This window comes from Aquarana catesbeiana, linkage group LG07 (genome assembly GCF_042186555.1).
Source record: "Aquarana catesbeiana isolate 2022-GZ linkage group LG07, ASM4218655v1, whole genome shotgun sequence".
NCBI classification, from domain to species: Eukaryota; Metazoa; Chordata; class Amphibia; order Anura; family Ranidae; genus Aquarana; species Aquarana catesbeiana.
The window spans coordinates 336,336,451-336,352,613 of NC_133330.1; the positions used below are offsets into that span (position 1 = coordinate 336,336,451).

A 16,163-nucleotide genomic window follows, 5' to 3' on the forward strand; every position below is an offset into this window, starting at 1 on the left:
GATATGAATAATACAATGTGAATGTACAGGATATGAATAATACAAAGCGAAAATGGCACCACCGATATCACATGAATAGTAATTTTATGTAAATAACGTGATGTGCAGAATATAGGTGTTGAGCAGTCCAGCATTCCTTGGCATTAATCCTGGATTGGTGAGTAACCATAGAATAAGCTGGTCATAAAAGGCACTGGTGGTTGCTCACCAAAAAACAGGAAAGAGTAGATCTAGGAGAAGAGAAGGAAAAAAAGAGAGAGTAGAATGAGAAATAGGAGGAAGATTAAGGTAAAGGGAACAGAGAAGAGAAGGGGTACAACCAAAGGAGCAGTCCTCCAATGGTTCTCCACAACAGGTGTAGAAGATGGTGGTCGAAGTTGGATGATACGCAATGGTTCCTCCATGGGGCGCATATTACTTCAAATTTCAACATTTTGCTTTTTTCTCTTTATGTTGACCATAATCCAAGTGATATATCTCTTCACCTCTTGGTGAAGGCCTTGCGACTGCCAGGATTTATTGGGGATTTTTTTGTATTGTTTTGGAATTAAGAAACCCGGTAAAGTATTTCTAAAACTGAAAAAAGCTTAAGAAGTGGTCCAAGATGGGTGGTAGGCAGTGGTCCACCCATGGCACCCATATTATGTCACACTTCAACATAATAACATTCTGTTCTGCAATTTTCTTTTTGTTGACCATAGTCCAAATTATATATGTCTTCACCTCTTAGAGGCTAAGGCTTGGTCACTTCCAGGATTTATTGGAGATTTATTTTTTTATTGTATTGGTATCAAGAAACTCAGTAAAGTTTTTTTTTTCTGAAACCCCAAAAAACTTAAAAAGGTGTAGACGATGGTGGTCAAAGTTGGGTGGTAGGCAATGGTCCACCCATGGCACCCATATTATGTCAAATGTCAACATAGTAACATTCTGTTTTGCAATTTTCTTTGTGTTGACCATGGTCCAAATGATATATCTCCTCTTCTCTTGAAGACTAATGCCCCGTACACACGATCGGACTTTCCGACGGGAAATGTTGGATGTGAGCTTGTTGGCGGAAAGTCCGACCGTGTGTACGCTCCATCGGACAATTTTTGCTGGACTTTCCGCCAACAAATGTTGGCTAGCATGTTCTCAAATTTTCCGCCAACAAATGTTTGTTGTCGGATTGTGCGATCGTGTGTGTACACAAGTCCGTCGGACAAAAGTCCAAAGTACAAACACGCATGCTCAGAAGCAGAAGCGGCCAGTCTTGTAAACTAGCTCGTAATGGAGAATTAACATTTGTGATGTGGCAAATTATGAAATCTCCAAATGCGGCGCACAATTCTCTTCTTCTTTAATGGGATAACAATGAAGCTGCTTTGCTGGTGATACTGATGGAGTTATTGCAAACAAAGTTTCAAAGGCTTTTTTTTTCTAGTGATATCAAGAATAATTTTATTATGCTTTTTTTTTTTTTTTTTCGGGCAAGTTACCACAACACCATTATCCCGTAGTTTTTAAGATCAAAGATACAACTATGTTGGTGTCCCTTGTCAATTTTACATTGTATTTTATAAAATGTAACTGCCGACTCCCAAACTGTCATTTGAAGTAAAACACATAGCCAAGTATTATTCTCCACAATTTTTATATTGTGCATTAAAAAAAAAAATAGACATGTTATCTGCCAATAGAACTTAACCAAAAAGTGCATTCTATGCATCCAAAAATATAGAAAATATACCAAATCAAATCATTATTATTCAACCCAAAAAATAATGTCAAAGCAATAACTCCAAGGCCAATAATAAATAACACGTTATCTCTTCCGATTCCGAAACATGTCTGGTTGACGAATGGCCATTCAGAAACAAATTGAAAAGTGCTACATGAAAATCGTGAAAAGAAAAATCAACACTCACCAAACTTCTACTAACACAAAATTAGCAGAAGGAGCCCAAAGGGTGGCACTAAAGAGCTGAAAAACCACGTAGTACGTCACTACGTTCATAATTGTTGGCCAACATTTGTGCGACCGTGTGTATGCAAGACAAGTTTGAGCCAACGCCCTTCGGACAAAAGTCCATGGTTTTGTTGGCCAATAATCCGATCATGTGTAGCGGGGTATTAGGCTTGGTGACTTCCAGAATTTATTGATTTATTGGAGATTTTTTTTATTGTTTTGTAATTAAGAAACTTAATAAAGTTTTTTTTCTAAAACCCCAAAAAAACTTACAAAGGTGTAGCAGATGGTGGTCAAAGCTAGGTGGTAGGTAATGGTTCACCAACGGGACCCATATTATGTCAAATTTCTGTACAGTATCATTCCATTTTGCCATTTTTTTTTTTTATACCATGGTCCAAATGATATAACTCTTCACTTCTTGAAGACTAAGCCTTGTGGCTTCCGGGATTTATTGGAGATTTTTTTTATAAAATTGGTATTAAGAAACTCTGAGACCCCAAAAAACGTAAAGAAGATGGTGGTCAAAGTTGTGTGGTAGCCGATGGTTCACCCATGGGGCCCGTATTATATCAAATTTCAACATAGTAACATTCTGTTTTGCAATTTTCTTTTTGTTATATATCTCATCACCAATGGGGGACCCATGCTATGTCAGATTTCTGTATACTATCATTCCATTTTGCCATTACATTTTTTTTTCTTTACCATGGTCCAAATGATACAACTTTTCACCTCTTGGTGACTTCTAGAATGTATTAGATATTTTTTTTATTGTATTGGAATTAAGAAACTCAGTAACATTTTTTTTTCTGGAACCCCAAAAAAACCTTAAAAATAGTTTAAAACCAAAATTTAGGCGCAGTCTTTCTCTTTTGTTGTAGTGTGCAAGTCATGGCTTGACCTAAAGACACAACATTCAATTTTCATTATTTTGAGCTTTGATTTCAAAGTATTCTTTAGCAAAAACTTTCCTTTAATCAGCATTTACCCTGGGAAGATTGCAAGATTGCACATAAACTGTTTTCTTGTTGTGATGGGTGGCATTCCTATTGCTTCTTCCCTTCTCTGATTGGCTTTTCCTTCCTCTTCTCGGGGTCTCTGGCTTGTAAAGTAGTTTTGACGGTATCGCCAGTCCAAGAGAAGATAAAGAGTGAAAAACACTCCACTGGCGGGTTCTCATAGAAATCCTGTTTGACTTTCAGAGTGCCAGTCAGTGAGAGTTCCTGAAGAGTGATGTCTTAGGAAGACTTTTTTCACTCGGAGCTCATGGTGGACTTCTCTGATAGACAAAGGGTCCTAAAGACAGGAAATAAACAGAGAGGGTGATAAGGAATCTCACTGGTGAAAAAAAAGAGGAAGTCTAGTGTACACCAGTTAAACAATGTCTGAAAGCAGCCAGAATATAGACAATAACAAAGCATGTACAGTGCAATGATTACTGATTTTTCAACGTAGCGCTTTTTTAATTTTACAAACTTAACAAGCATGTCAGAGCAAAGAAAAAAAAAAACACAGACAGTGCATTTCTGCAATACATGCACATTTTCCCCATTTTCCAGCATTTTAATAATGCTGCAAATTCAGAAAAATACCTGGTGATCCTACCAGAAATCTAATGAGCTTCTAACTTCCTGTAGTGATCTGACAACACTGCCTCTTTTTTTTTCTGAAATCCCAACCAGTGTTGTCAGCCCTAGTTCACTTAAAAGGAAGCAATCATCATAGAACTTTATTGATCATTGATTGGGAGATCAATTAATAATTAAAAAAAGTGAAAAGAATTATTAGAAATACTATATCTACACGTGTTACACGATGACTCGCAATAGTGATGTCTTGAGGTCAGGCAACATTGTATAAAACAGGACAGTCTAGACAAAATTTTAATCTTGTATGTGTTTAATTCATCCTTTAGAAACACCTTTGTTGTCTGGAAAGCACCAATGTGAGCTTTATTGCTGTGAAAAACAGGAAAACTGAGGTATAGCACAAAAGGGATAATTAGAGGTGATTCTGCCAGATGTTTCCTGCGCCTTCCATGGAGACCTATGTAGCATTGGGTCTTGTGTTAAAGTACGTATCACTAGAGGGATTACCAGCAGGAGGAAGGAGGTCCTCATTCCTCTATATAGATCTTTATATCACTAGGGGGATAACCATCAGGAGGAAGGAGGTCCCGATTCCACTATATACAGTAGATCTTTATATCACTAGAATGAACAGCAACAGACGGAAGGAGGTTCTGATTCCTCTATATCAGGGTTTCTCAACCTGGGTTCCTCCAGAGGTTGCTAGGGGTTCCTTGAGCAATAAGCAATTTCTGTCTTTCAGATAAGTTCCCATTGACACCATTGATCTTTTTAGCTATCTATAAGAGGGAATTCGTCCCAGTGACTACAAGTGTAAGAAGCATTCTTCCCACTGACCATCAAACTAATGTATCATGAGCTGTAGATATAGAATTTTTTTGCAGGGGTTGCCTGAGACCAGAAAGTTATTTCAAGGGTTCCTCTGTGTTGAAAAGGTTGAGAAAGGCTGGACTATATATAGATCTTTATATCACTAGAGGGGTCACCAGCAGGAGGAAGGAGGTCCTGATTCCTCTATATAGATCTTTATATCACTAGAGGGATCACCAGCAGGAGGAAGGAGGTCCTGATTCCTCTATATAGATCTTTATATCACTAGAGGGTTCACCAGCAGGAAGAAGGAGGTCCTGATTCCTCTATATACAGTAGATCTTTATATCACTAGAATGAACAGCAGCAGGTCCTGATTCCTCTATATCAGGGTTTCTCAACCAGGGTTCCTCCAGAGGTTGCTAGGGGTTCCTTGAGCAATTTCTGTCTTTCAGATAAGTTCCCACTGACACCATTGATCTTTTTAGCTATAAGGGGGAATTCGTCCCTGTGACTAAAAGTGTAAGAAGCATTCTTTCCACTGACCATCACACTAATGTATCATATAGCAATTTTTTGCAGGGGTTCCCTGACACCAGAAAGTTATTTCAAGGGTTCCTCTGTGTTGAAGAAAGGTTGAGAAAGGCTGGACTATATATAAATCCTTATATCACTAGATGGATTACCAGCAGTGGGAAGGAGGTCCTGATTCCTCTATATAGATCTTTATATCACTAGAAGGATCACCGGCAGGAGGAAGGAGATCCTATTTCCTCTATATAGATCTTTATATCACTAGAGGGGTCACCAGCAGGAGAAGGGAGGTCCTGATTCTTCTATATAGATTTTATATCACTAGAGGGATCACCAGCAGGAGGAAGGAGGTCCTGATTCCTCTATATAGACCTTTATATCACTAGAGGGGTCACCAGCAGGAGAAGGGAGGTCCTGATTCCTCTATATAGATCTTTATATCACTAGGGGGATCACCAGCAGGAGGAAGGAGGTCCTGATTCCTCTATATAGACCTTTATATCACTAGAGGGGTCACCAGCAGGAGGAAGGAGGTCCTGATTCCTCTATATACAGTAGATCTTTATATCACTAGAATGAACAGCAGCAGATCCTGATTCCTCTATATCAGGGTTTCTCAACCAGGGTTCCTCCAGAGGTTGCTAGAGGTTCCTTGAGCAATTTCTGTCTTTCAGATAAGTTCCCACTGACACCATTGATCTTTTTAGCTATAAGGGGGAATTCGTCCCAGTGACTAAAAGTGTAAGAAGCATTCTTTCCACTGACCATCGCACTAATGTATCATATAGCAATTTTTTGCAGGGGTTCCCTGACACCAGAAAGTTATTTCAAGTGTTCCTCTGTGTTGAAGAAAGGTTGAGAAAGGCTGGACTATATATAAATCCTTATATCACTAGAGGGATCACCAGCAGTGGGAAGGAGGTCCTGATTCCTCTATATAGATCTTTATATCACTAGAAGGATCACCGGCAGGAGGAAGGAGATCCTATTTCCTCTATATAGATCTTTATATCACTAGAGGGGTCACCAGCAGGAGAAGGGAGGTCCTGATTCTTCTATATAGATCTTTATATCACTAGGGGGATCACCAGCAGGAGGAAGGAGGTCCTGATTCCTCTATATAGACCTTTATATCACTAGAGGGGTCACCAGCAGGAGGAAGGAGGTCCTGATTCCTCTATATAGATCTTTATATCATTAGAGGGATCACCAGCAGGAGGAAGGAGGTCCTGATTCCTCTATATACAGTAGATCTTTATATCACTAGAATGAACAGCAGCAGGTCCTGATTCCTCTATATCAGGGTTTCTCAACCAGGGTTCCTCCAGAGGTTGCTAGAGGTTCCTTGAGCAATTTCTGTCTTTCAGATAAGTTCCCACTGACACCATTGATCTTTTTAGCTATAAGGGGGAATTCGTCCCAGTGACTAAAAGTGTAAGAAGCATTCTTTCCACTGACCATCACACTAATGTATCATATAGCAATTTTTTGCAGGGGTTCCCTGACACCAGAAAGTTATTTCAAGTGTTCCTCTGTGTTGAAGAAAGGTTGAGAAAGGCTGGACTATATATAAATCCTTATATCACTAGAGGGATCACCAGCAGTGGGAAGGAGGTCCTGATTCCTCTATATAGATCTTTATATCACTAGAAGGATCACCAGCAGTGGGAAGGAGGTCCTGATTCCTCTATATAGATCTTTATATCACTAGAGGGGTCACCAGCAGGAGGAAGGAGGTCCTGATTCCTCTATATAGATCTTTATATCACTAGAGGGGTCACCAGCAGGAGAAGGGAGGTCCTGATTCTTCTATATAGATCTTTATATCACTAGGGGGATCACCAGCAGGAGGAAGGAAGTCCTGATTCCTCTATATAGACCTTTATATCACTAGAGGGGTCACCAGCAGGAGAAGGGAGGTCCTGATTCCTCTATATAGATCTTTATATCACTAGAGGGGTCACCAGCAGGAGGAAGGAGGTCCTGATTCCTCTATATAGATCTTTATATCACTAGAGGGATCACCAGCAGGAGGAAGGAGGTCCTGATTCCTCTATATAGATCTTTATATCACTAGAGGGGTCACCAGCAGGAGGAAGGAGGTCCTGATTCCTCTATATAGATCTTTATATCACTAGAGGGGTCACCAGCAGGAGGAAGGAGGTCCTGATTCCTCTATATAGATCTTTATATCACTAAAGGGGTCACCAAACAAATGATGGCACAATCGTATGCACCATTTTTGTTTTTTCGATCAACAGAAAGTTAAGTTTTTAACTCGTCTATGGGCGGCTTAAAAGTGGTTGGTGTTCAGAAGTTTGGGCATCAGTCACCAAAAATGCATTGTCAGTCCATAACAGGATTTAAAGGCCTTCTATGGTCAAAGCATACACTTACATTTTATAATATCAGCATTGTCAAAATAATACAAACAATAGTTATTTTTGACAATCTAATATAAGATTACTTGAATAAGCTCCTTTCGTGTTGTGAGTGCTGCCTGTCTCCTGGCTGCCTCTTTCCACAAATTCCTGGATTCCCTGCATGCTTTGCAGTTTCTGTTCCATTTCTAAGGACTACATGCCCCATGGTTCCTTGCTGCCTGCATGCAGTGATTCTTGTACTGACTCCTCCTCCTGAAACTTCAGCACCTCTGCAGTTCAGAAGGCAGACCCTGTGAAATGTGTGACACAGCAGTGCCAATGCACAGGACATAGTAGCTACGTGCCACAGAATTTCAGGAAGTAAATGTGTGGGATCGTCACAACATAAGGGGGGTGAGGGGAGGGACAGAGGAGCTAGGGAGGAGGGGGCTATGACATGCCAGAAGGGAGGGGCCTGAGCTAGGGAGTTGAATCACATGATCTGCTTTGGAGGGCAGGGGAGACACTAGGTCACCTGCCCAAAGCTATCACAAGAGGGCACATTCACCCCCTTGTGATAGCAATAAAGTTAAAGTGGTTGTAAACATTCTTTTCTTTTTTTTTTTTAAATAACAAACATGTTATACTTACCTGCTCTGTGCAATGGTTTTGCACAGAGCAGCCCCAATCTTCTTCTTCTGGGGTCCCCCGCCGGTGCTTCAGGCTCCTCCTCTTCAGCGGGTGCCCCCACGAAAAGCTGCTTTCCATGGGGGCATTTGTGTGGGTTTGCTCCCGAGTCCCCGCTGCAGCCTCCATTGACACAGACAGCGGAATTAGGCCCTGCCCCCAGCTTCCGTCTCAAAGCTTTTGATTGACAGGAGTGGGAGCCAATCGCTTCACTGCCATAAATCTGTCCTTTGAGGAGAGAGACAGAGGCTGGAGCTGCTACGCTCGTGCACATCGCTGGATCGGATCGGGCTCAGGTAAAAAAAGAGGGGTCTGGGGGGGGGGGGGGAGCTGCAGCACACAAGGTGTTTCACCTTAATGCATAGAAGTGAAAACCCTTAAGGCTTTACAACCCATTTAAATGAAAAAAAAAATTACAAATTAAAAAGTGTAAAATATTTTAAAAAAAAAGTAAATAAAAATAATAAAAAAATAAATAAAAAGCACCCCATCTCCCCATGCACATGCAAACATGCACATAGGTCAAGCATACATATGTAAACAGCGATTACACCACACATGTGAGGTATCACCGGATACATCGGAGCGAGAGCAATAATTCTGAAATGATGACCTGTAAAATCGTCGCCTCTGGACAGTATTAGGCTCTGTAGTTTGCTGCTATTTCACAGGCATGAGCAATTTTAAATCTTATTATGTTTGGTATCTATTTATTTGACGCAACATCATCTTTTAGATTTGACCAAAAATTGGGTATTTTATTGTGTTTGTGTGCACTAACATTCATTTAAGTGTATTTTTTCCTGAAAATTTGCATTTGAGTTGCGCAAATAACGTGTGGCATAAAAAAAATTACAACGGCCACCATTTTATTCTCCAGTTTGTACACCAGGTGGCTTGACGGACGTGTCGCTGTGTGGGTGGATCGAGGTGAGGACCTATCATACCGTGCTCTTACACCTGTCAGGCCTACTGGCTGACTGATCTCGGGCCCCGTCAAGCCCCCTGGTGTACTTACGTGTTTGTTTGGGCACAAACCGGAAGGTCCTCGCTCCAGGTCACTTCTTTCTCTCTAACCATCTCCTCGGCTCCCCTCTGGCAAGAAAGGGGTTCATTTCGGAGGGCCATACCGGGTTGTCCTTTGTGTGGGACCTCTCCCCTCCCCCTGCTGCCTTGGGACCTGCCACTTTGTGGTGATGTATTGATCCACCTTACCGGGTCGAGGGCCTTTTGGGCCAACAGCTGCAACATAGTTTTAACATTGTGGATACAAGATAATCCCAAGAGCCATACAGTTTGCACGATGTTTTTACGTTCTGCGACAAATCGCATATACCCCTGATGAAGAAATAGCAACCCAGGCAAATTTTGAAACGCGTTGGGTATTTCTGTTGTATTCACTTCCAATTCAACAGATCTCTGCGGTTATTGTCTGTACAAATTGTACTGTATTGCATGATCATTCATTTCCAGAATACTATTATGATATTGTTTTGCATATTGTGTACTTGCTCATAATTTTAAAATATTTTTTATTTATTTATTTATTTCAGGTACTTATATAGCGGCGTCAATTTACGCAACGCTTTACATATACATTATACATTCACATCAGTCCCTACACCCTCAAGGAGCTTACAATCTAAGGTCCCTAACTCACATTCATACATACTAGGGACAATTTAGACAGGATCCAATTAACCTACCAGCATGTCTTTGGAGTGTGGGAGGAAACCGGAGTACCCGGAGGAAACCCACGCAGACACAGGGAGAACATGCAAACTCCAGGCAGGTAGTGTCGTGGTCGGGATTTGAACCAGTGACCCTTCTTGCTGCTAGGCGAGAGTGCTATCCACTACACCACTGTGCCGCCCATTTATTTATTACAAATTTATATACCTTTTTATACTTTCTTCATACTTCATTTGACATCTGCCCTATCCAAAGTCCCACTTAGAGGAAATCCTTTCTTTTCAATTCGTTGTTTTCTTGCCAGACGAGCAGGATTCAAGCGGCAGGGGTGTGCAATACCGCATTTGGCAAGAGGTGCGGGGGCGCCGGTGACGCTCAGAGACACTCGGATTCACTTGGAAATACTTAGTTCCCGAATGTCTCCAAACATCTCCGAGTGGTCTCCGAGCATCTCCGAGTGGTCTCCGAGTACCTCTGGCCACAAGCGGTACTGCATAGACAAGCAGTGGCTGTGGAACGGATTATCTGAGTTTCCATTGTTTCCTATGGGGAAACTCGCTTTGATATATAAGTGCTTTGGATTACAAGCATTCTTCTGGAAGGAATTATGCTCGTAATCCAAGGTATTACTGTAAACAACTGCATGGTCATGTCTCCTAATATTTTGTCAAAAAAATGAGATGTAACCCTTAAAATACTCAACTGTTGCTTTTTCCCCCCCTACAGCTGATCTGATTCCCTTGAGAGTGACGGTAACTGTCAGCATCAACCAAGACGCGTACTTAGAGGCCAAAGTGATAAAGGAGTCAAATGCGGATATAATGTGGAAATATAATGGTAAGAATGTACGGAGGAAATAATGTGAGTCTATGCATTTCCAAGGATATGGTGGAACCCATAAAAAAAGTTAGTATTGCTTTGGGCTGATGATGTTATAAATACAGTACATATTTAACCAGCTGTCAGCACTAGACATGTTATGCTTCTCCAAAACACTTGTCCAAAAAAAAAGAAAAAAGCTTAAATGAATTCTGCAGGGTATGTATAGAACACCTTGTCCTCACACTTGCTGGTGTTCTATCAGATTAGCAAACCCGTCAGATAATGTAACGGAAGTGACGTTCCATCAGCTGCGCATGCGTTCCACCGCTACCAGGTTTGCTAATCTGACAGAATACCTGCAGTCAGAAGGAAGCAGCGGCCATCTTACTACACCCAGCCAAGTCTTGGAGTAATTTTAGCAATTAACTGAGCATAAATAAATATAGTATATTGACATCTGTGATGCGGTTTGGATGTTTAATTCTGAAAGCCTAAAGGTTTAGCACTGAGCCAGGGCCGGTGCTACCACTAGGCAAACTAGGCAGCCGCCTCGGGCACACTGCTGCCTAGGGCGCCCGGCCACTGGTGTTCCTACTCTCTTCCCTCTGCAGCAAGTCTGAGCATCAGCAGGCAGCCGCCGCTGCGTTCGCACATCGTGTCAGAGGCACAGCGGTGGCGGAGGACTGGTCTGTTTACCGACTCCCGAATGAATGGAAGAAAGTAAACATTCATTGATGGGCGCTGGTGAGGCTGCATTTATAGGCACTGATAGGCTGCATTTATGGGCGCTGGTGAGGTTGCATTTGATGGGCACTGGTGAGGCTGCATTTGGTGAGCGCTTCATTAAAAAGTTGGGGTATACATGGGCAGGGCAAAGGGGTGGATTCAGGGGTGGAGCCAGGGGGGGGGGGGCGGCAAAATGAAGTTTTGCCTAGGGTGTCAAAAAATCCTTGTACCAGAGCTGCACTGAGCAGTGCGGGGTGTACCAACATAGCCTCCGCCACCTTCCTACTGGTGGCATCCAGCTTCTTTCAAAATGTAACATTAAGAATTGGCTGGATGTAGTAAGATGTCCGCTGCTGCCTTCTGTGACTGTAGGTGTGCTGTCAGATTGACAGCCAAGAGTTGCTGTGTAAATACAGATAAGATATTGCTGTAACAAAACAGACCATCTAGCACAGGATGTCAGAGGACACAGAGATACAAAGTAACATTGTTTACAAACAAAACTCAGATGGGACACAGAGAGAAACAAAGTGACATTGTTTATAAACATTGATCAGACAGGAGGTAGAGAGATACAAAGTAACATTGTTTATAAGCATTGTTCAGACAGGATATAGAGAGATACAAAGTAACATTGTTTATAAATATTGATCAGACAGGAGATATATTAAAGAATACTTTTTTATCTACAGTGACAGTATTTGATTAACCACTTGAGCTCCGGAAGGTCCAGACCATTTTTTTGCTATTCAGCACTGCGCTACTTTAACTGGCGATTGCACAGTGATGCAACACTGTACACAACTGCATTTTGTATTATTTTTTTCTTTTGTGGGTATTTATTATATAAAGGAAAAAAAGACCAACATTTTTGAAACAAAAAAACATTATTTTCTACTTTGTTCTAAAACATTTTCAATAAAACAAAAAAAAATCTAATTTCTCCATACATTTAGGCCAAAATATATTCTGCTACATGATAAACAAAAATGCCAATAAATTTATCTAAAATTGGTTTGTGTGAAAGTTAGCATCTGCAAACTATGGTATATATGTTTAAAAATTGATCAGTTCTGATATACTGATGGCTGATCTCATTTCTTGAGGTCCTTAAAATGCAAGTACAGTACAGTACAAATACCCCCCAAATTACCCTTTTTTGGAAAGTAAACAGTCTGAGGTGTTTAGTAAGAAGCATGACGAATTGTTAGAATTTGTAATTTTTTTGTAATTTTTTGTGTGAAAATGAAGCAATTAAGTAAAATGTTTTGTTTTTTTTTTATATACTGTCACCAGTACAGTACAGCGTCATCATTTGATGTGACAGTGATCAGGGACACTGACTGGTGACAGAATGTTAAAAAAAAAATAAACAAATTTACAAATATTAAAATTAATTCAAATATTATATATATATATATATATATATATATATATATATATAATTTTTTTTTTTTTAGTTTTAATTGTTACTATTTGTTTAAAAAACTTTCATCAGAGTAGTGCGGTGTCACCATAATAACACTGCGCTACTTTAGAGGTGGGAGGTTGATCAGGGATTTTTTTTTTTACACTTTGATTGCTGTTTCAATAACAATCACTGTAACAGCAATGTTTTGAGCTGTCATGATTGGGTTACATTCATAACAGCTGTGATTACCAGTGATCTGTGATTGGCTACAGTTAATTACATGGTACGGGGTGTTGTGACTGGCCCAGGTATCATGTGATAGCTGTGAGCCAATCACAGCATCACTGTATAGGAAGCACAGCTGTTATGAATGACATTCGTTTATACCAGCTTTGCTGACATTGTGATCGTTAGCGGACGGGTATGGGGAGCCGCAATCTGGTGGACGCAGCGGTTGCGGGAGCGGCAGGCTTGATGACGTACATATATGTGATCCAACCCTTCCCATGCTGGCTACCCGTAGTAAATCTACTGTTGGCAGTCAGCAAGTGGTTAAAACTATCAGTAGTAGAAAAAAGTGAGTTTTTTGTTTTTTGTCTATGGATAATATAAAACATAAAATCATTTTTGAAAGACAATATCAAAAAACATAATCTGTTTGTGTGTTAAATAATATATGTATAATTTTGTTATCTTATATATATTGACAAAGTTGTTGCCAATTGTTGCCAATTAAATAATCCCAAAGCAGAAATGTAAAAAATTGCTCTCCATAGAAGTACAGGGGTAAGAGCTGAAGGGGTTAACATCAGGTAAGAATATTTAGACCACAAAAGGAGATTTTTCTCTGAAGTTTTGCATACTGCTGATCTTTACACTGAACTTTTACAGTCAGCAGTGGATTCTCTGGAGTCAGCATTCCCAACGGTTGGTTCTCTGGAGTCAGCAATCCAAGTAATTGGTTCTGTGGAGTCAGCGCTTCCAGTGGTTGGTCCTATGGAGTCAGCACTCTCAGGGATTGATCCTCTGGAGTCAGATGTCCCAGCAGTTGGTCCTCCAGAGTCAGCAATCCTAGTGGTTGAACGTCTGGAGTCAGCAATCCCAGCCATTGGTCCTCTGGAGTTAACGCTCCCAATGGTTGGTCCTCTAGAATAAATGCTCCCAGTGGTTGATATTCTGGAGTCAGAACTCCCAGTGGTTGATCCTCGGGAGTCAGCACTTTCAGTGGTTGGTCCTCCATAATCAGTACTCCTAGTTGTTGAGCCTCTGGAGTCAGCACTCCCAGGTATTGGTCCTCCAGAGTCAGCACTCCCAGTTATTGGTCCTCTGAAGTCAGCGCTCCTAGCGGTTGGTCCTCTGGAGTCAATGCTCCCAGCGGTTGGTCCTCTAGAGTCAGCACTCCTAGTAGTTGAGCCTCTGGAGTCAGCACTCCCAGCAGTTAAAATAAGTACTCCCCGTAGTTGGTTGACTGGAGTCAACATTTCCAGCAGTTGGTCCTCTAGAGTGAGTGATCCCAGCGGTTGGTCCTCTAGAGTCAGCAGTCCTAGTTGTTGAGCCTCTGGAGTCAGCACTCCCAGCAGTTGGTGCTCTAAAATAAGTACTCCCCGTAGTTGGTCGACTGGAGTCAACACTACCAGCAGTTGGTCCTCTAGAGTTAGTGATCCCAGCGGTTGGTCCTTTAGAGTCAGCACTCCCAGTGATTGATCATCTGGAGTCAGTGCTCCAAACAGTTGTTCTTCTGAAAACAGTACTCTGAGTTGGTTGGTCTTCTAGAGTCAGTGCTCCCAGTGGTTGATCCTCTGGAAGCAGTACTTTCAGTGGTTGGTTCTCTGAAGACAGAGCTCACAGCGGTTAGCCCATTGGAGTCAGCGCTCCGAACAGTTTGTCCTCTAGAGTCAGTGTTCCCAGTGATTGATCCTCTAGAGTCAATGCTTCCAGTGCTTGGTCCTTTAGAGTCAGCGTTCCCAGAGGTTGGTCCTTTGATCCTATGTAGTCAACAGTCTATGCAGATACAAAGATTTGTGCTAACATATTAACAATTCCATTGTAGGAACGTTTTTCCAGACCACCTACAAGAACGAGATCAGTGGCGTGATCGCTCGGCTTACTCTCCAAAATGTGCAGCTGAGTCAGGCGGGGGTGTACAGTGGCGGGTTTACAGGAGCAACACCCTTGGCTAACGCCTTCTTCAGACTCATTGTACGAGGTGAGCAATAAGAACTCTCATTCCTGTGTATACTGAGCCCCCTGATTTCTACTTTTCTGATATTCTTTTGCCTTCTTTCCTCTCCTGATGCAGGATGCCCAGAGAACAAGTGGGGTCCATCTTGCCAGAAGGATTGCCTTGAGTGCCTAAATGGCGGAGTGTGTCATGACATCAGTGGAGAGTGTATTTGTGCCCCAGGATTCATGGGAAACCGCTGTGAGAAGGGTAAGTCAAGTTCCCTTCAGAATCAAAAAGGGAACTATCATATACCTGAGCCAGGAATACTGAGGGTTGCCTTATGCACATGTAGCAATGGCCCCTGAAAGAGCTACTGGATTTTATGCCCCCCCCCAGATTTCCTAATAGGGATTTGCTTTGTTGCTATGCCCAGATACTCATTGAGAGTGACAGACAGACTTTTACTCTGTTCATTTTCTTTTTGCTATTTTATTGAGTCAGTTGTCAAAGGAAGAGAGGGTTAGGGGAACTGGATGCCCCAAAACAGAAGGACACCAAGATCCCCCTCCCCGAGACAGACACAGAAAGTATTAGAACAAATTTTCCAATAGAGTGGTTAATGCTTAAAACAGTGGTGGTCAACTTGAAAATTATAATGGGCCTTAAGTGCAGATCCCGACACTCCCCTCCCCTCTCCCCTTTACTGGTGATCATTGGCAGTGTTATTAACCCCTGCCTCTGCAACCCAGCACTGCCATTGCTGGTGAGTAGAAGTGCTGTAACCCCCCCCCCCCGCGCATGCACATTGCTTGCCGGTGGTGGCACTGTTAACCCCCCCTTCCCCCAACTTGCATTGCTGGTCAGTTGCAGCATTGTTAAACCACCAGGGGGTTAGAACCTTATGTCCCCATATGCCTCATTTTCTGTGTTATAGTGTCAAAATTGGAAGTGAGGGGGAATATCCCCAAGACAGGGGGGGGGGGGGGGGCACAGGCAAATATTTAACAGCAGGGTTGGGTTGTAAGTGCATGTATATCCAAAACTGTATTTAGTTATTAATTTATTTTGTTGAAGCTAGAATGTGGATTGGTAGGCCTCCTTTTGTTGCTGTCTGTGTCTCCATCTGAGAGATTCCCCCCCCCTCTATTTGTCTTGGTGACCATTATCCCTGGTAGAGAAATTGATTGTAAATACACCATTTTATAGTTGTCACCAGAACAGAAGGTGAACAAAGGGGACATGTGTCCTAACGGAATACCTGTTCTGGTGACAAATGTCTACGGGAGGAGGGGGAGGTATCCCTTGGCTTTGGCGAGATCTCTTTTTACTTCCTGCTGTGTCTCTAGGACAGGAAGTGAAGGAAAACCCCCCTAACCAGAATGTATTTTGCCCTAAACTTAAAATAAAAGTTTTC

At 41.8% G+C, this 16,163-nt stretch overlaps 1 protein-coding gene across 3 annotated transcripts in view; it reads left to right on the forward strand.

Moving 5' to 3' along the window:
- The window catches only part of TIE1 (tyrosine kinase with immunoglobulin like and EGF like domains 1), a 64,016-nt gene that overhangs the window by 7,424 nt on the left and 40,429 nt on the right, over positions 1-16,163 (forward strand). For all 3 annotated transcript variants that reach the window (XM_073593908.1, XM_073593907.1, XM_073593910.1), the window contains exons 3-5: positions 10,353-10,463; positions 14,636-14,791; positions 14,885-15,016. In XM_073593908.1, the coding sequence (XP_073450009.1) occupies positions 10,353-10,463; positions 14,636-14,791; positions 14,885-15,016 (399 nt within the window). The remainder of the gene's footprint in view (positions 1-10,352; positions 10,464-14,635; positions 14,792-14,884; positions 15,017-16,163) is intronic.